The sequence below is a fragment of the Aspergillus lucknowensis genome (assembly GCF_044049455.1).
Source record: "Aspergillus lucknowensis strain CBS 449.75 chromosome Unknown BJX67scaffold_35, whole genome shotgun sequence".
In the NCBI taxonomy this organism is placed as follows: Eukaryota; Fungi; Ascomycota; class Eurotiomycetes; order Eurotiales; family Aspergillaceae; genus Aspergillus; species Aspergillus lucknowensis.
This window is the reverse complement of record NW_027263579.1, coordinates 31,672-50,885: the sequence shown is the minus strand read 5'-3', so window position 1 is coordinate 50,885 and position 19,214 is coordinate 31,672. Positions and strand designations below refer to the sequence as shown.

Here is a 19,214-nt window from a genome sequence, read left to right as displayed (position 1 = left end):
GTCTCGGCAGCGTCCGATTCCGGGGATATTCTTGATAGTCTAGATGTGAAGCTGGGTGGGAGAGAAGGTGCTTCCCGACCAGGGGCCCTCGCAACACAAGTAGATGGCCGATAGTACGATATAAGCTTCCCGATTTCAGGCTACAATGGGACTGGGAATCCGTTCAGAAGACCAAGCCGTCCCTTGATTTCTGTCACGGAACCCTTCTATCGGTTCTGGAACCCAGCAGCGTTTGGTAGTCGCTTACCCTCCCTTGAACTATATATATAGTTGATTCTAAGGCAGCATGAGTTGACAAGTCAGGAGTTAGCAAAATAACGAGGAGATACTTTGTACCTAGCAAAGCAACCGGATGTGATTATTAGTCCGAAATATTCGAGAACGAACTCTACTACCACTGCTGGAGACTCCAAATCCTCCTTCACGAAGGATACGCGCGCGTAGCAGGACCACTTCCACACTCCACCTCTTCCTGCATCCGTGCTTCTTCACTATTCCGGCAGCCATGCCATTTTCTTCGTCCGATAGACTTGTTCCCACGGAGTCTTGAAGGCAGGCGACGCTGTCCCCACGCCAGGCTCACTGCAGAGTCAGACCTGCCAGGCCCCAGATGTCTTCAACCGACAGTCTTGTGTCGTTGGGCCTTCAGGTCCCGTCGTTGACACGCAGCAAGACGTGTATCAGCGCTACAGACGGTGGAGAGCTCTCCTGCGAGTGATCAAAACAGCCGCGCACATGGTTCCGCACGTGGCAATGACATACATATGCGTGTACGGCGGAGTGTTCCCAGCGCTTTGGGCCCTAGTGGTAAGTTCGCGGGGGGGAAGCAGGCAATAATAATCCTCCGAGCTTGTGCATGCATCGACAGGAACAGGCAGCCGTGGCGGACGATCCCATTCTGCAGATCCGGGCGGCGTCGCCCACTGAAGAGTGGCAATCAGCGCGCTGGGTGGATATGGCAGAGCTGCGCGAAGTACTCCGTCTACCTCTTGCGTCAGGATTACACCATGGCCCTCGCGATGACCTGGCCAACAATTCAAAGCTAGAGCTGCTGCCCCTGAACTGTCACTCCGCCCAACCGGAGGCCGGGCGAAGCGAAAGTGGCAAGCGAGATTTGTGCTATTTGCCTCTCAATTCCTGCGGCTTGAGCGCTGGGGACACTTGATACAGGGGGAAGTTGGTGTCTAATATGCCCAGGGGTGGTAGCTCTTGAGCAGAACTGACGGCATTGGTGCTAGGATATGGGTTGTCTAGGAAGCCCTGGTGCCAGGTGTTGAAATATACTATACTGAGAACCTCTTGTGCTAGTACTACCTGACGCCGCCCAATCTTTCAATAGCCCTTGAGACTGGCTCGGGAAAACCGGAGCCTTTTGATCAGACTTTCGAGCCTGTAGATGCACCAGCACATTTAACGGGGCTTCCGCTTGGTATATAGGTATCTCCCAGCTATGTTTGAACAGTGACGCGTTATCGGCGCCTCTTATTGGAGGAGGCTGTGAGAGGCTTTACAGCGGCCATGAGCTACGACCTCATGATAAGCATTGCATTTGCTCTCATTATCTTCGTCAAAGCCGAGGGCTCAATTGATATGATAGGTACGCCATGAAAACAGTATCTGAGGTCGAAACCCTCATGTATCTACACTATTGTAAAGCCTAGGCTGACTCCTCCCGAAAAGCTGCAGCTTGTGAGCTCAACCATAGAGCCGCTGTACTGTGAAACAGCAGCGACCCGGGAGACATGGGATTCTTGTCATCTATACCTTGCACCCAGCAGCACAGGAGCACAGGAGCAGAATGACGTTCCTAATTCCACCCTGCAATTCGATCAGGTACCTTTCCGTGGTGGGCCCTGGTTTCTTTCAGTCGCGGTGACCTCGCCCAAAGGCGAAAGGCAGAGGCACAGCCCCCCACCGTCAGAAGCCAACCCTAATTAGCGTGCTACCGCCCGTGCCAGCTTAGTGTCTCTCGAAGCTTGTGAATGAGAAGCGGGGCTGGAAGCAAAGCTGGCTGAGGAGATTCATCAGAGAAGAAGTCAACAAGGTCTCCCCCTTCCCCCCCTCTCCCCCACGATATAAATGAAATTGCCTTTTCCTTCGAGAGAACGCAACCGCGCACAACTAACTCCGTACGAACAAGCTCAACCATGTCCGCTCAGCGTTCCAGCGATGCCTTTACCTGCCTTACATTCGATTGCTTCGGCACTCTTATCGACTGGGAGACCGGAATCTACACCGCTCTCCTTCCCTTGACGCAGCAGTTTTCGCCGTCGCATCCCCTCTACAACAATCGGCCAGGAGTGCTCGAGGCCTTCATCAAGCACGAGGGCCACGTGCAGGTCGAGAACCCAACAGAGCTTTACAACAAGGTCCTCGTGAAAACATACGAACGCCTCGCTTCCGAGTTCGGCGTCCAGCTCGATGCCAACGGCGGGGAGAGGTTCGGGGCGAGCGTCGGAGAATGGAAACCGTTCCCCGACACAATCGAAGCTCTGCAGCGGCTCAAGAAGCGCTTCAAGCTTGTGATCCTCTCCAACGTGGACAGGGAGTCCTTTGCACGGACATTGACCAACCAATTTCCCGATGTGGAATTCGATGCCATCTATACGGCCGAGGAGATTGGGTCGTATAAGCCGGACCCGCGGAACTTCGAGTACCTCATTGAGCACTGTGAGGCGGATCTGGGGGTCAAGAAGAATGAGATTATTCACACGGCGTATGCCTTGAAGCACGACCTCGAGCCTGCTGCGAAGGCCGGGCTCGAAAGCGCCTATGTGGAGAGGAGGGAGGGGAGCGAAAGCATCATGGGAGGGGATCTTCGGACGTTTAAGGGGACTCTGGGATTTTCATGGCATTTCCAGACGCTGGGACAAATGGCGGATGCTTTCGTCCCGAATTAGCTCGTAATATCATGATCTGGATGGCTCGTGTAGGGTAGCGGTTCAAGCATCGGAAAGAATACAATACAAATAAACCTGATCAGCAAATCAGATACATTATTTTTGAGCTGCCTTTTCCTCCTTTCTCATGCCTGTAGCATCCCGAAGCTCATGTTATTGTGGAACCTCATCTATATCAGCTCAAGCTGTTTGCGCCACCTGGTTCGCCGCGCGGTGCAGCGAGTGAAGATACTTGGTTCTCGCCTTCTGGAACTGCAAAGCCGTCATGGGCTCGTACTTCGCCGGGTTCTCCTCATTGACAAATTCAGGCAAAGGACTGGCAATGGCATCCTTGCTCGCCTTGAAGAAGAATATGTTCGAGTACCGCTCGGGCACAATCCCATCCTCCATGTCGAGCATCTCTGCCGGAGGCGCCACCTGATGGATCCCAGCCGGGATCACATCGTTGGTCCAGCGCTGGAAGGTCTCGCTAATGTTAATAGCCAACTCGGTCTTCCCACCAGGAGCACCAGGCGAGACGGGGACAAATGTGCCCGGGTTGGAACGGTCCTCCATCTCGAGCCCGCCGACTCCGTCCTGGAAGACGAAAGTGATGAGCCCGAAGTCCGCGTGCGGCCAGCCTCGCTTCGTCTTACCCTCCCGAAGCTTGGAGAGGGACACTTCGGGATAGTGGTTTAAGCGGAGCTCGCTGGCGGATACCCTGCATTTGTCAACAAAGGTGCCGCGCGGGAGATTCAGGCCGATCTCCATCGCCGCCATGATCTGAAGGCTGGATTTCTGGAAATCCTCGAACGTCTTCTCGACGAAGGGCCTAAATCCAGGCAGCGCGGAGTCGCTGGGCCACTGGTTAGCGAACTCAGTATCATCTGCAGAACTGCAGTCCCAGTGTTCCTTTAATTGGGGACGGTCAGTGGGTGAAGGAGATTATATATGGCCGTGGCCGGGGGTTAGGGCAGACTAGCGCGGACCTTTTCATCGAACAGTTTCTCGTTGGCGTTGACCTTTTGCCGGAGGTAGGCTGTCGTCTCAGCGCCCTGACGGCTCCAACCCCGTTGCGGCGCATCGTTCGGCACGTTGGCCATGGCCAGTTTCTCCTCCAACGGCAGGTTGAACATCTTGGCGCTCTGGAGAGTCCATGAGATTTGATGCCACGGACTTTCGACTCAAACTCACCCAGTCAAAAAGCTCCTTGACTTGATCATCCGGGATCCCATGGTTGATCAGTTTCGCAAACCCATGTTGCTTGAAGCTGGCTACAAGGTCATTGGACAGCTGTGTACGCTCGGCATCGGTGCCGTGGAGGTACAGGGAGAAATCTAGGGTCTGTAGAGTGGCCATTGTGCTGTGTTGTGTAGAACAAGACACGGAGGTAGTCGTTCCAGAGACGTTATGATGGATTCTTTTGGCCGCGACGGATACCGATGTCGACCCGAATTCTGCTCTCCGCCGTCCCGCCGTGACGACGATCGTTCGATCTTGGAATGCGGCTGTGTGTTGGACATGACTAGTGGGGGGCGCTGGCCACGCGGAGCCCAGCGACAAGACAGTAAGCCAGATCTGAGTAAGACGGCCTTGCATGGAGCGAAGATTGACGAGTCCTACTTCTACATACGTCGAAGAAGAAATCTCGGCCCCCACTCGGAGGATGTTCATCAGATTTGTTGGTGCCCAGGTGCGGCTCGTGGCTGAGTTATGAGTGGACTCTTCATTGCTCGACTCTAGCTCTCATCCAGATAGACTTCCGAAACGGGTAGGATAGAATGGCATACATGCACAGGATACGCAGTGCATGTATCAGACCACACCAGTGTCGCCTGGTCCGATTTCTTGAGATATTGCTAAACTCAAAGAGAGGCCTCTGGGAGAATCCAGTGTACATATATGATTTCATAGTCTTGATAGAAACAAAATTCACCATTTCACCAAGTTGTTTACTATATTCAAGCTCGAGGTTGATAAACTCAATATTCTGGTGGCATATGGAAGAGATGACTCGAACCAAACATATCCACTCGTGTTCATTGGATATTCTTCAAATCGTATCAATGCTGCCCAAGCTTCTATGCTCATGTCTAGCCCAGCCTATCCGCGACTTTCTCTAGAGTCTCGCGGCTGAGGTCGTTGATCGAGCCACCTCCCAGGATCTTGAGGACAGGCAGATCAGCCTTGAGCTCCTTGAGAAGCCAGGACCGCACCTCGACTGCAGCCAAGGAGTCGATACCCAATTCAATCAAGGGAGCGTCGTAAAGAATCTTCTCTGGAGGAAGCAGGAGGATAGACTGTATTTTGGCGGAATATAATGCTAGTAGTCCGTGTCAGCACAGAATCGATGACCGGTATCTCATGGGAAGCAATCCCAGCTTACCTTGCATGATCTTAAAAGGACTCTCGTTGGTGGCCGAACTTCTGAGCTGCTCGCTGGCCGAGAGGGTGGCTTTCTTGCCGACCTTCCTGATATGACTTGTTTTGGATTCGACAATGAAGTGCGAGAGTCGCGGGTTGTCAAGCCACGGCACCTTGAACTCTTCATCATCACGGACAGCCCGAATACCGGCTGTGATCACTTTATTGGTCTTGGAATTTGGTTGACCGGCGCGGATCGTCTCCGCCAGGACCTCGTGCAGTTCCGACTCGGAAACCTGCATGTAGCCGTATCTGATAAGTCGGTCCTGGAGGGCCAGCCCAGCACGCTCGACGTAGCCGATTCCGGCGACCTGGCTGATATCGAATACCGAGGCGGCGAGGCCACGTTTCCTGCGCTGTGCAGCGAGGCTCGTCATGAAGGTGTTCGCCGCGGCGTAGTTGGACTGCCCCGTGTTGCCGAAAATCGACGAGAGAGACGAGAATAGCAGGAAGAACTCGAGATCGTGATCGAAAAAGAGCTCGTCCAGGTTCTTGGACCCCTTGATCTTCGGTGCGAGGACCGACTGCATCTTCTCAAGCGTCATGTCCTTGAATTGAACATCGTGCAGCACCATGGCGGCATTCGCAACGCCGCCAATGGGGGGCATAGTGTTTTTGATTGTGCTGTAGACCTGTCTCAGGTCATCTCTGCTCGTAACGTCCCTTTTGATGATGTTAGCACTATGAAGTTCTTTATAGCAAGGGTTCTCACTCACAATGAGAGGACTCGGATGGTTGTTCCGCGTTTCTGGAGCGACTGGATCCAGCTTTCGTCCACCTTAGGATGGCGGCTCGCGAGACAAATGTGCTGCGCTCCGTTGTCCGCCATCCACTCGCAAATTGACTGCCCCATTTGGCCAGCTAAGCCGATCAGGAAGTAGGTCTTGTTCTTTGAAAACAGGCCCCTGCCAGACGTAGGCCTAATCTGGACAGAGACCTCCTTGTCAGCCCTCCAATCGACGACGGTCCGGACCAACCCTTTGGAGGTGCGGAGCTTTTCAACCTCGCTCAGGGCTACCGTAGCAGGGCATGAGCGGGAAGTGGCATGTTGAGCCTTTTCGACGGCCGCTGCAAGGCGTTCGGAGAGAAGCGACGAGTCTCTCGTACGAATAACAGCCTTGTCACTGACCAAGGAAGAAGAATGAAGCCGAACGCAGTCATCGTCGATCAGTTGCGAGATACGCGACCCAAGTTCTGTCGACTCTTCATCCACCGCAAGGTCGAGATAGTGAGAGAGGTTGGACGGCATGGCCGTCGTGATGTCAAGCTTGGATGCAAACGGATGGAGAGTTATCCAAGCCGGGTCATCTCTACTTTCCGGGTTTGAGGTGCTGAAGAAGACTCGAATATTCTTCCCGGCAGCTTGGGATGATAGAAAGGGTACCAGAGTCGGCTCAGGTTCATGCACCAGCAGCGCGCTGTCGCGGGGCAACACTGCGAACAGGTTCACTACGACAAGACTCGAGGCGACTGCCCACAGGAGGCCTGGAAGTTGATCTGCAGGAATATCGATTGGGCCAGAAGCGCATTCTGGTACAATCTTGGAGGAGTGGCTAGTAGAAAGACATACTACAGTCTCTCCGGTTCGGGCCTTGATTCCCGCAGAGACAAACACAGAGGCCTCCGGAGCAGCTTTCAAAGCAGGCAAGATAGAGTGACTGACGCTAACGAGGCTTTCGGTTTGCTGTCCGTCAGAGCACTCCTCAACAACTGAAAACCCTTTCTCCGAGGCGGCGATGTTGACGAAAGAATCTTGAGGATCCGCGTTTCTGGTGACGATTCGCCGTTTAGCGTTGAGCCGGTCGTTCTGACGACGGTGGGGGAGCAGACGAGGGACCAGCAGCTCACCCCCTTTGTAGAGAAGTTCTGGCTCGGTCGTCCACAGCAGCTCTGCGTTGGGTCCTCTTGCCAACTCCCATTCCCCGGTGGCATGCAGGCGAAGCAGGACCTCCGCGATGGTATTCGAGCTGTCGACGTGCAGGTAATCGATATCGAGGAACTGAAGACGTAGGCGCGGGACTTCGTGACTTAGGGCACGGCCAAACCCGACGCTGGCCATATGATATGGCTGATCATCTTGAGAACCCTTGACGATCCACAGCACATTCTTGACGCAGTTAAAGATGCTCTTCATGCCGTCCATCTTCTCTGTCGTCAATGTCTTGAATATAGGCTCATCGAGATCTGACAAATTCAGAACAGTGCTCGCTGAATCTGGCATGATGTCGTCCGCTATAAGGCTGCTTCGGATGGTGATATTGTTGCAGAACCCTTCAAGGGCCCTGGATACCGCCCCAGCAGTTCTCTTGGTGCCTGGAGTCTCGGTACCGATGATCACAAGGTGTTCAATCGGAGGCGAGACACCAGGGGATGGTGACAGCGGCTGCCGAAGAAATTTAACTTGGTCATCCACGGCCTGGGAGACCATGACCGAGTAGGGCCATGCCAGATCGTTGCGCTCTGGTGTCATAGTATCGATGCCTGCGAAGCCGGTGTCTTTTAGCACTTCATTCCACACCGATGGCGTGGTCGTTGGCGCATATGGGCGGCCGTCGTCGACACCAACCCACCAGCCAGGTAGGCCACCAGTCATCGATGCAACTCGAATGGGACCATTATTGGTAACCTCCAGCATTACAAGATAGCCTCCCGGCTTCAGGAGCCGACGTGTGTTCTCCAGAGTGGCACGCAGAGAATGAGTGGCGTGAAGAACGTTGGAGGCGAGGACCACGTCGTATGATTTCTCTTCAAATCCCTGTTCCGCTGGCGTTCTCTCAGCGTCAAATGTCTTGAATATGACTTTGTCACCGTGGTCGCTTAGCATGGCAGCTGCATTCTCAAAGAAACCGCTCGATACATCAGTGTAGGTATACGACGAGTAGGTTGAGCCGAGGGCTTTCAGCACCGACTTTGTGGCACCCCCGGTTCCCGCCCCTGAGTTTCGTATCATTAGCAATAGTGGCGAGGATGCCGTGATATCTAGAGAAATACTTACCGATCTCAAAGAGCTTCATGCGAGGGAACCTGTGAGATATTTGCTGAACTGTCTCCGCCAGGTATCGGTTGTACCTCTCAAAGCCAATACCGATCTTATAGAGGTCATTCAGCATATTATCTTTCAGCATGTGCTCTAAAATTGTCGTTTCACCGCGAATGACAGCGTGTAAATGCTCTCCAACAGCTTCGATGAGCTTGAGATCAACACTATCGGGGTACCTTGTTCATGGGTGTCAGGCGCAACCTTGTCAGAAGTTGGAACGGAATGCCATATTGCTTACCTGCTGACCATGGTTTCGAGCTGACCAAACGTGTCTTCAGCCCACTCGGGTCTCAAGTGTGGATGTTCACCGCTGGAAGCCCTAGTCAGAATGTGGTCCATGTATATTCGCAGACGCTGATGATGCCACTGGCTGCTAGCCCACTCATCGTCGGTGACATCCGATTTCAGCTTTCTCAGGTAATAATAGCCCAGTCGCTCACAGAGAGTGGCAACCTCGATCTCCTCGGACGACGGCTCATCATCCCCCATAATATCCACGGCGTTGGGTGCGGCAACCCCCCATTCGGTTGAAGAATAAAGAACGCGATCCTCCGCGGCGGTAGCCGGAGAGAAGGGGACCAAGGTCAGGCCTTCAACTTGGATCATGGTATTAAGACCGTCTTCGCCGCGTATCTCGACATGACCGCGCATGGACAACCCAGAGGACTGGTCGAGAGACGCGTTAATCGGAACCTGAGTGCCAGAAAGGGGCAGAGCCTTGCGAAGGGCAGGATTGACCCGAACGCATTGGATCGAGACAGGGACATGCAGAGACCAGAGTCCTTGATCTGCCAGGAGCAGAGCTTGGAAGGCAACGTCCAGCATAGTTGGATGGACAAGCAGGGCTGCGTCCGCATTATCATCGTACTTGTAAGTCGACACTACGGCCTCGAATTCGTGACGCCTTCTCTTGAGGGCAGACAGTCCCCGGAACGAGCCGCTATAGCCGTAGCCAAGGTCCGAGAGTGTCGCATAAAATCGGTCAGTATCAACCGTAACCATTCCGGCGGTTCTGCGGTCTCTTGAAGGCAGCGTCGACTCAGCGGCCTGGCCGTAAATCACCTTGATGCGACAAGAAGCTACCAGCTCCAAATCGGAGTTCTCCCCAGGCGCGCATGCATAGCATGCGAAATCCGCTTCTTGAGACTCTCTCCCCTTCGTATTGGAAGTAATTCCGGTGAGGGTGACGAGGGTCTCGACGGCATAGTTCGGATTGTCATCAAACGTGATCGCCTTCTTAATGACCAGGTTTTGCAGTTCAAATAGCCTGACGTCCTTTCCTTTCGCCAGGAACTTGGATGCCTCGATAGCCATGGAAGTGTAGCCGGCAGCTGGGAAGACCGTTTGGCCTTGGAGCTGGTGTCCGTCGAGCCACGGTATCTCACTTGCCTTCAGCATGTTCGACCAACGAAGCTCGCGGTCAGTGTTCTCGGTTGACTCAACCCCAAGCATCTCGTTAGGCATGTTTGACATTGTGTGCATCTTTCTAGATCTTCGAGATTCGTACCAGTGAACCCGGGAATGATCCCATTGGTAAGTCGGCAGATTTTTCACCAGAGTAGGTCGTGAACCACCTCGTAGCCTTTCTTCAACTGCGCCAAAGTCGACTGCTTTGTGGCCGAAATGGGTCCACAGGAAACCCAGGCAGTCAGAGAAGGCTTCGATGTCGCTGCTTCCCCGGCTCAAGACACCATGGTAGGGAAGTGACGCTCCCCGACTGTCAGAGATTACCTGGGTTGCTGCAGCATGGTGAGCTTGATTCAGTAGCATCAGGGATAATGATATTTTTTCTTCTTACCAGGGGCCTTCAAGGCTGGGTGAGGACCGATTTCTATGGCAAGGTTGACGTCCAATCTTGCTGCCTCCATCAGAGCCGGTGCAAACATCACCGGGTTGACCATGTTGTCGCGCCAGTACTCGTCCCGTAAATCCTCTCCAGGCTCCATAATCCGGTCCGGGAAGGCAGTTGAGTACCAGGGGATCCTCCGTGCTTGGTCCGTAATCACTTCGATGGTGATCCGCCGGATGGATTCCATATAAGCCTCGCCGGGCTGTTTCATATGGGCTGAGTGGTAACCAGTGTCGACCATGAGCTGTCGTGCAAACATATTCTTCTTCAAGAATAGCTGCTTAGCTTCCTGGATCGCATCTTCGTCTCCCGCCAGTGTCACGCTGGCCGAGGAGTTATATGCGCCCACCCATAAGCGATCCCGGAATTGGGGAGATTCGCAGAGGGCCTGCGCTTCTTCAAAGGAAGTTCCGACAGCCAACATAGTGCCCTTCTGGCCCTTGGACCCTCCTGCGAGTTTCGCGTGCATGCCGCGGTAGTAAGAGATTCTTATCGCGTCATGGCCCGTAATGAACCCTGCCGCGTAGGCTGCAGCAATTTCGCCCGACGAATGGCCAACGACTGCAGTAAACTCCACGCCTGCAGCGCGTAGCATATCGACAAGGACAATCTGGACAGCGGTGGACAGTGGTTGTGCGATGGCGGCCTCAGCGACGCGAGACGTGGATGCGTCGGCGCAAAGCGCATCACCGATCCCCCATGCAGGACGGTCCTCCTCCGGTAAGGTCGCCAGGGAGTGTTCGAGTTCTTTGATGCGGGCCGCGACAAAGGAGGAGGACCGGATGAGTTCTGCTCCCATCTCAGGCCACTGCGCTCCCTGGCCTGTGAAGATGCCCAAGACCCGAAGCTCCCCTGGATTGGAGCGGGTGCCTATCGGTGAACCCGCCTGCTTCGCGGTTGCCTCTAGTTTGGCGTCGATTTTGCTGGCTAGTCTGTCCATGCTCGTCGCGGAAAGTGCGACCTTGAAAGGGAAAAGAGATCTCCGCGATTGGAGCGTCCACCGCAGGTCGTCGAGAGAGACGGCTGATGGTTCAGACTTCAGATAGGCTGAGAAAGCCTTTAGTTGAGAGAGCAGGGAGAGCTCTGATACGGCTGAGAACGTGAACGGCGTAAATGGTGCCGCATTGAGGCGCAAGGTCTCTTTGACCTCAGGGCCAGGGGCATAGCTCTCCAGGATGACGTGTGAGTTCGTTCCTCCAAACCCTACGGACGGTACTTGTTAGCAAGCTCATTGCATTCCAAGGCAGCTTTGCTTCTCTCTCAGAGGCTTACCGAAACTATTCACACTGGCACGGCGCGGGCATCCGTCAGGGAGAGCCGGCCACGGGGTAACGTTGGTTGGGACTCTCAGCCGGTGCGCATAAGGCTCGAGGTCCGGGTTCATCTTGTTAAAGAGCAGATTCGGCGGGATGATGCCGTGTTGTAGCGCTAAGGAGCACTTCAGAAGGCCAGCAATGCCAGCCGCACCTTCAGTGTGTCCGATGACAGTCTTGATGGACCCAACATGGAGAATCCCTCGTTCTCTATCCTCTGGCTTGCTGAAGAACGCTGCGTAGATGGCAGCAGCCTCACGGGGATCTCCAGCTTTAGTCCCAGTGCCGTGGGCCTCGAAGTATTGCGGCCGATCCCGCGGGTTGCTCGTGTCAAGGCCAGCACGCATGTACGAGTCTCGGATCAGGGAGGTTTGTGCCTCAGAGGATGGCACCGTCAGTCCGCTGGTCCGGCCATCTTGGTTAATACCAGTCTCGCGAATCACGCATTCGATGTGATCACCATCACGGATGGCATCACTCAGTCGCTTCAAGGCCAACGCCGCGGTGCCCTCGCCTCGGGCATATCTGAAAGAAAGATGCACAATCAGTGAAAGACAGCCGGCAGGGAATCAGCCGGGATAAAGCTCACCCGTCCGCGTCTGCATCCCACATCCGAGACCTCCCCGTAGGAGACAGCAAGTTCATTTTGCTCTCATGAATGTATATTTCTTAAGCACACAAGTCAGGAAACGATCCTCCAAGCAAATCAATGAGATATAGAGTTCCGGTTCCAGTACAACTAACCTGGGCCGAGGATCAACTGGGCACCGGCAACAATGGCTACTTGAGCTTCTCCACTTCTCAACGCTCGCACTCCCTGGTGCACTGCAACCAGGCTTGACGAACAGGCGGTATCAATCGTCATGGACGGACCACGCCAGTCGAAGAAGTAGGATAGGCGGTTGGAGATAATGCTACGAGATGTGCCGGTGGAGTGATACGTTGGGAAGCTATTCAAGTCGCGAACCAGGATATCTTGGTAGTCGACCGACATGACTCCTACGTAGACGGCCGTGTCGGAGCCTCTCAGCTCGTCGATGGTCCAGCCCGCAGATTCGATGGACTCATAGACCGTCTCCATGAGGAGGCGCTGCTGGGGGTCGATGGAGTCGGCCTCCGCAGGGCTGATGTTGAAGAAGTGGGCATCGAACGTCCGAATATCTTCATCCAGCGTATAAGAGTGTTTCACATTCGACGTTCCGTGATGGGCGCCATTCGGGTGGTAGTAGGCCCTCCAGTCGAATCTGGACTTGGGTATCTCCCGGGCGAGATCCCGGGGCTTCTCGAGGAGCTTCCATAGTGCCGAGGGCGAGCTGGAACTCCCTGGAAAGCGGCAGCTGCTGCCGACTATTGCAATTGGCTCGGGGGGGTGGACGCCCATGTTTTCGGCTTCCAGTTGAAGTGGTATAATGATTGAGAAAGACAGTCCGCAATTGCACTTAAGAAAGACGAGTTCAGGTGACTGTGGACAGACTACCGAGGAGTACTTTGGGACCGCCCCTTCTCACATTCCTACAAATGGGTTCAAGGCAGGGCCAGCTGGATTCAACCTAACGGCCTCTGCTGCGGCTGACAACGGCCTCTCCAGGCACACTTTGTCAAGTCCCGTCTTGACTTCAACGGACAGTACGATCTGATCCGAGTCGTTGGACCAGCATGGGCAAATTTCTAAATTTGGCATTTCCCGAACGTTATGGACGTATCAGATACCTTCAGTAAGCCATATCCAGTCCCCACCGTTACTCCACTATATAACCCGATCTCCTACCAGGTGGTACAGTCAGAAAACCATGGGATGACTGAGAGCAGCTGAAGTGGTTCTTTTATGTTGCGGAACGAGGCTTCAACTTGGATCCTGCCGCGGTTGACATTGTCGAGAACAGTCCCCCCCGACCCAAGATGCGCGAAAAGAACCCTCACCAAGTTCAATATGTCTCGGACCACGGCGGACAGAGCAGCCATGCACCACTTGTCCTCATTCACGACGGTGGCGGCACAATTTTCAGTTACTGCCTCCTCGGTGATTTGCATCGCGATGTCTGGGCCATCCACAACCCCAAATACTTTACCGCGGAGCCGTGGGAAGGCGGCGTGGACGAGATGGCTCGCCACTACATCGAATTGATGAAGAACGCCGGGATCAAGGGCAAGATTCTGCTCGGAGGCAAGGCAGTCCATGAGCCTCATCACATCTACATGCTGATTGCTTCGCGAAGGTTGGTCGCTCGGCGGTTTGATATCGCTGGAGATTGCACACAAGCTCGCAGCAGCTGCCGCAGAAGACCCGTCGGCCTGCGAGCTTTCTGTCGCGGGCCTGGTCTTGATCGACTCTGCATACCACATTCCGTGGTCGAAGCTACAGGGACCAAACCCAGAGCCAGAACTGGGCCCGATTCCCGAGCTCATTCGCAAGTCGTTCGACAATTGCTCGGGCTTACTGGACAACTGGGAACTTCCTACATGGGGCGACCCTGCTGGTGACACTGATCAGGTGCGCTACAAGTTTGTATGCGAGGACTGGCGCACTGTAGAGTCTGGGAGGCACCACGCCACGGTGACGGCTTCACCTCCGCCGGCGCTTTTGTTGCGATGCACCAACCCTGTCCCGACAAAAGAACCCGATCCCTGTCGAGTAGATCTGTTTCGGGACGAGCCCCTCTTGGGGTGGGATGGGAGGTACCCTGATTTCATCAAAGCCGTGGTCGAAATCGACGCGCATCATTTCAACGTGTTTGAACTTTCCAAGGTAACCCCGACGCATCAGCAGACAATTCGATCTGGGGAGGGAACGTGTGCTGACTGGGAAGTAGGTTGTGCAGGCGACAGCCCGACTCAATGAGGGGCTTGCAATGCTGGACAGGCTGAGCTCGCCACATGCATGACTCTCGTTCTCCGATAACCCAAATACATTGTTTTCTGAATCTTGACTCGGGAGCTGACTGAAGATCGACGAGTAACTGTAAGCATTGCACTGCCCTGGCCCGGGTGGGCCCTTGGCTTACGAGTGCGTCTCTAGCACGGCTTAGGGCTTACTGTCCTCATCGGGCAGCCAGTCGAGCCCCTCACCGTCGGCCCCCTCGCCCCTCCGACAACGTCAGTAAATACCAAACTTCGAAGTCAAGATAACTCCAAGTGTCTTGTTCCCTTCGTTGAGGATCTCAGTTTCCAAGCTGTTCTCTGACCTGGCACCCTCTGCGACCCCTACCAACCAAGACACCACGCCAAGTGCGTCTCTGAAGGTGAAGTCTTCAAACATGCCTTCCAGAGACGAACAATCACAGCTGCCCGAGCTCAGCTTTGGGCCGAATGCTCTTCGAGGTTGGTACGGAGCGCTGGACCTCGCATGAGGGCCCAACCGGTATCTTCTCTGACGCTTGATCTGCGCAACGTTAGGCATCCCTTCATTTAGCTCGGCCAGGGAGCACCGCGAGCACATTGCCCTGCATATGGCCGCGGTGTTCCGCAACTGGGCCCGTGTAGGCTTCACCGAAGGCATCTCAGGCCATATCAGCGTGCGTGATCCGGAATACCCCAACTATATATGGATGAACCCCATTGGGAGGCACTTTGCCCTCCTGACCGCGGGGGACATGCTCTGCCTGGACATCGACACGGGGAAGATTGTCGGCGGCTGTAAAGTAAGAGGACCCTATGATAAAACTCCATTGAGTTAGCATTAGCGTCTCACAAATGCCACTCCCGTCTTCAGACCCGTCCCGTCAACGCCCCGGGATTTCACATCCATTCGGCAATCCACAAAGCCCGGGCTGACATCCATGCCATCTGCCACGCCCACACCATTGCCGGACGCGCCTGGACCGCGTTCGGGAAGCCTCTCGACATGATCACGCAAGACGTATGCGATCTGTACAGCTCCATCGCCCTGTACAACGAGTATGGCGGCATCGTGACGGCGGAGCAGGAAGGGCAGCAGATCGCGCGAGCGCTGGGGAGGAAGGCCAAGGCTGCTCTCTTGCTGAACCACGGCCTACTCACCGTGGGCTCGACGGTCGACGAGGCCGCCTTCCTGATCGGCCTGCTGGACCGCTCCTGCGATATCCAGCTGCGTGTGGAAGCGGCCTGCACGGGCAATCCCAGTCTGAAGAAGCAGATCATCCCGGAGGAATTGGCCCAGTTCAATTTCGCCATGGCGGGCGAGAAGAACTGGCTGTATGCCGAGGCGCAGCCAGACATCGAGTACGAGATTGAGACCGCAGGCCCCGTCATCAGGAGTGGGCTCGAGAATATTAAAATTCATGCTGAAGTGTAGCTCACTGTTAGATTCGGAAAGAAGATACGGCTTCATATTCATGAATATACCTAAGCTTATAGTTCCAGATCCAATTCCAGCAGTGTATATTATTTTATCTTCGAATTGTTCGCCATACTTCTTCCTTCTCAGATCCGGCATAGACGTACCAATGCCACTATGCTCACTCAACTTGAGCACCGCGATGGGCGTTCAAAGTGCATGCACTCCGAAACAGGGAGCGCCAACAGCCAGGGCGTTGGAAACGCCACGATGTACCTGAGTCAGGGACCTGGAACGGCCACCTTCAAGCATAAGCCAAGACCAGAAATCTTGCTTTTTCATCCCTCAAGCCTTGCCTTGGCCGTGGCTGTTCGAAACGGCAGCAGAGACGAATTCTTGAGAAAATAGCACAGACCACGGTGATCAGCACTCATCTCGGTTGTTCCAATCAGCACTCTTGCTGATCTACGCAGACGTGGCTGAGCGAAGAGCACCTGAGCATCATCTCGTATTCGGGCCACCAGGTCAACAGTGCCACAGAGCCGCAAGGCTGCCAAGCTGCACACCACTCCCTTTAATTCAGGAGTTGGACAACGCGATTGTCAGGGCAGGGTTCAAGACAGTTGAGGAGCGCGGAAAATGCAGTCTCCCAGCAGTCCAGAACCTCCTGCGATGCCGAGCATCACGGCAGTTGGGGCAGTGGCATCGCCAATCCTCCTCCCACTGTCCGCGAGTGGGCCAGTCATGCTCAATATCACGTTCTCAACTGACTCGCCCGATCCTAGAGCGTCCACGGCACTCACGGTGGTCCCAGCTGTGATGGAATTCGAGAAGGGTGCAAAGCAACCAGAGTGTCGCCAGATTCAACCGTGGGATCTCGCGCGCCCGATTCCGCTGGGTGGGAAGATGCCAGGTATCTATGATGCATCCACTCGGCAATACTGGCTCTTTACAATTGAAGGAGCTCTCCTGCTACATGAGACCCCCAAAGTCACCATTTCAAAGAACAGAGCCCGCCAGCTGCTTAACGGCTGGCCGCAGAATGCCCATGAAGCGCTTGTGAAAGTGCTAAATATCCCAGCATCTTCTAGCAGCCTTATCCCAGACAGTGTGATTCTTCATCATGCTATACATGACTCCATCATGGTTAGGCGTTCTAGTTCAATGTCTACCTTTCTCAGGTTCTGGGAAGAGAAGTATATCCAGCCATCAAGCAAGATCCATCCAAGTTATTTGGTGCATCTCCGGCCAGCCTTTGACGGCCTGGCATCGCACAAGTGCGACTCGCTCTACCACTGTAAGTACGTCCATCCCGTGCTATTGAATATACTGCTATTTCATATACTAACAAATAAGGTGGTAACAATATTATCTACTGCTCCTCATGCACAGCCTATCGCCTCCCGGCGGGCGTCTCCAACGGGTCAATAGAGACCGGCCCGCCAATGCTAATTGGCCAGCTCGCTGTATTTCCAAACATTGCTCGGGCTATCTACGCGCGGTGCCTCCAACCAGGCTCAAATCAGATCGAAATCGACCGTGCATATGAAGTATTTTCGCGGTGTTTCTATCGGTCCACGGTCACCGCCATCAAAATCCCCCCCGCCTGGATGGTTGCAAACCTGCTGCGCGACAGTCTGTTCGTCACGACCGGGTCTCCGAACCTGCGCCAGAACTGGATGACTTACTTTAATATCTCCCATCCGCAGATTGTCTCGGCAGCCGCAGTTAACTCAACGTGGAATAATATTGCTACGGGAGTTGCGATTGCTGAGACGGGGGTTTCGGTTGGGCTAAATGTTGCGTCAGTTGTGCTGGCTCCTTGACCTGTCTACATTTTCACTCGTTCTTGTTTCTATGTTTTATGAGTAGCTGAGAGCGAATTCTCTTGCAGAGGCCTGCTGCTGATATTAATCAACCGTGTATCCCCTGTCTTTGTCTGGTTATATGACGAGTCCCCAGATCCCGGAACTAGCATCTTGCACGCAGGCGATTATAGCCTCACCACGGGGAAAGGTATCTAGATATATTATTAGATCTAATCTCTCTACTCTATTTAATACTAGCAACTAAAGCATACTATTTTGTATAGGGCAATAATTTAGTCTCAACAACAGTCCGCGGGTTTACTTTGAGTTATTCCAACTCCCTGCTTACCTGGACCGAGGCGATTTATCTGAATTCGTACCCCCAATATAATGCACAAGATCGACTCCGGTTCTTCTCCCAGTAACTCTGCCCGCCGGGCACGCCTGTCCACGCTTGCAGCCTCTTCTTCCGCGACCCGTCTCCCCTGCATGGACCACGTCTCGATCGATCCACAGAGGGAACTCAACCAGAGCAAGGAGTTCCCTGCTCCGTGTGTCTCAAGTCTCATGAGACACTTCGATCGCGCTGTTTGGAAGACCACCGTTATTGTAGCAGAGCTCGATCAGAAATAGCTTTACTCCCAATGCCTCGACCAATATTCCCTGGGCATGTTTTACGAGTAGCATGTTATGCATTGTTTCACTCGAGTACTTTACTCCTATGTCCTAACAGAATCCACGGAATGTCTTGCAATGTAATTGTTTCTCGGGCTGCTAAATATGCCTGATATTCCAAGCATACATCATCGGATTAACATTCAACCGAGCACGTTGGGAGGAGGCAGTTGTTCAACAAACCTTTGGAATACTCCAAGAACCAGACAAGAGATCTTGCAACCAGTACAGATAACTGTCTCTGCAGTCATTTGAGGTCCTCATGCTGAGTGGGACTCCGTCCTAGGATGAAAGAACCGCCAGAACGTGTATATTTCCGGTCGCAACGGCCAAAATGGAAGCTCCAAACCCGTTGGCGAGAATGAGCGACCTGCCTCCAGAGATAATTCTGGGAATAGGAGCTCTCCTCGAGCCGCGGGAGCTGGCGGCACTCATCTTATGCTCGTGTCGACTTGCACATATCCTGACACCACGCCTTTACTATCTAGCCACTACATGGAGCTCCCCCCGCGACAAGATGACTGAGTTAATGCGAAGTGCGGAAAAAGGACACACGTCGATCGTTCGACAGCTACTAGTTCGAAACGTCGAGACAACCCCCTTTGACCGCTCCGGCTGGAAAGCACTGCATTACGCCGCGAATGCTGGCCACGAGGAGGTAGTCCACATGCTACTTGAAGCCGGGGACGCTGCGAATTGGGACGATCCCGATCGTCCGCGTAATTCTGAGCTCGAAACACTCGAGTGGTATCGTGGTATTCGCAATTCACCGCTGGAGCTGGCCGCTCGCGGAGGCCATCAGGCCATTGTGTGTATGCTCCTCCGTGCTGGAGCGGGCGGTCGAGATGTGAGAGATGCACTACATGCTGCTGCTGCTGGCGGTTATTGTGCGATGGTGGAAAAGCTTCTTGAGACGGGAGTTGCTCCGGACGTTCGTGTTGAAGTTGATCCTTCGACGGTTCACGACGTCTTGG

General features: G+C 54.1%; 6 protein-coding genes across 6 annotated transcripts; 4 read left to right on the top strand and 2 right to left on the bottom strand.

Moving 5' to 3' along the window:
* Positions 1–2,147: 2,147 nt before the first annotated feature.
* Positions 2,148–2,900, top strand: BJX67DRAFT_383207 (HAD-superfamily hydrolase; the record flags this gene model as incomplete). Its single annotated transcript, XM_071033408.1, has 1 exon — positions 2,148–2,900. The coding sequence occupies one exon, from the start codon at positions 2,148–2,150 to the stop codon at positions 2,898–2,900; it is 753 nt and encodes a 250-aa protein (XP_070883964.1).
* A 180-nt stretch (positions 2,901–3,080) lies between these two features.
* BJX67DRAFT_383206 (isopenicillin N synthase family dioxygenase) lies at positions 3,081–4,238 on the bottom strand (the record flags this gene model as incomplete). The annotated part of the gene is made up of 3 exons (XM_071033407.1): positions 3,081–3,791; positions 3,869–4,024; positions 4,074–4,238. The coding sequence occupies 3 exons, from the start codon at positions 4,236–4,238 to the stop codon at positions 3,081–3,083; spliced, it is 1,032 nt and encodes a 343-aa protein (XP_070883963.1).
* A 734-nt stretch (positions 4,239–4,972) lies between these two features.
* On the bottom strand, positions 4,973–12,886 carry BJX67DRAFT_383205 (putative polyketide synthase; the record flags this gene model as incomplete). Its single annotated transcript, XM_071033406.1, has 9 exons — positions 4,973–5,202; positions 5,266–5,966; positions 6,020–8,237; positions 8,299–8,519; positions 8,582–10,082; positions 10,142–11,395; positions 11,465–12,030; positions 12,095–12,173; positions 12,250–12,886. The coding sequence occupies 9 exons, from the start codon at positions 12,884–12,886 to the stop codon at positions 4,973–4,975; spliced, it is 7,407 nt and encodes a 2,468-aa protein (XP_070883962.1).
* A 409-nt stretch (positions 12,887–13,295) lies between these two features.
* BJX67DRAFT_190595 (Alpha/Beta hydrolase protein) lies at positions 13,296–14,522 on the top strand. The gene is made up of 4 exons (XM_071025327.1): positions 13,296–13,669; positions 13,722–14,251; positions 14,316–14,464; position 14,522. Exons 1-3 carry the CDS (start codon positions 13,405–13,407, stop codon positions 14,385–14,387), a joined length of 867 nt encoding a protein of 288 aa, XP_070883961.1. The 5' UTR covers positions 13,296–13,404; the 3' UTR covers positions 14,388–14,464; position 14,522.
* Positions 14,523–14,759: 237 nt separating this feature from the next.
* On the top strand, positions 14,760–15,775 carry BJX67DRAFT_383203 (class II aldolase/adducin domain protein; the record flags this gene model as incomplete). Its single annotated transcript, XM_071033405.1, has 3 exons — positions 14,760–14,823; positions 14,899–15,143; positions 15,215–15,775. The coding sequence occupies 3 exons, from the start codon at positions 14,760–14,762 to the stop codon at positions 15,773–15,775; spliced, it is 870 nt and encodes a 289-aa protein (XP_070883960.1).
* Positions 15,776–16,407: 632 nt separating this feature from the next.
* On the top strand, positions 16,408–17,768 carry BJX67DRAFT_359544 (uncharacterized protein). Its single transcript, XM_071029695.1, has 2 exons — positions 16,408–17,054; positions 17,114–17,768. Exons 1-2 carry the CDS (start codon positions 16,430–16,432, stop codon positions 17,581–17,583), a joined length of 1,095 nt encoding a protein of 364 aa, XP_070883959.1. The 5' UTR covers positions 16,408–16,429; the 3' UTR covers positions 17,584–17,768.
* The last annotated feature ends 1,446 nt before the right edge of the window (positions 17,769–19,214 follow it).

Bases quoted from the DNA above. Each gene is read 5' to 3' on its own strand.
- BJX67DRAFT_190595 (XM_071025327.1), top strand. From the start codon at position 13,405: ATGCGCGAAAAGAACCCTCACCAAGTTCAATATGTCTCGGACCACGGC. The intron at 13,670-13,721 runs GCAAGGCAGTCC...TGCTTCGCGAAG, and splicing joins GGGCAAGATTCTGCTCGGAG to GTTGGTCGCTCGGCGGTTTG. The intron at 14,252-14,315 runs GTAACCCCGACG...ACTGGGAAGTAG, and splicing joins ACGTGTTTGAACTTTCCAAG to GTTGTGCAGGCGACAGCCCG.
- BJX67DRAFT_359544 (XM_071029695.1), top strand. From the start codon at position 16,430: ATGCCGAGCATCACGGCAGTTGGGGCAGTGGCATCGCCAATCCTCCTC. The intron at 17,055-17,113 runs GTAAGTACGTCC...CTAACAAATAAG, and splicing joins GTGCGACTCGCTCTACCACT to GTGGTAACAATATTATCTAC.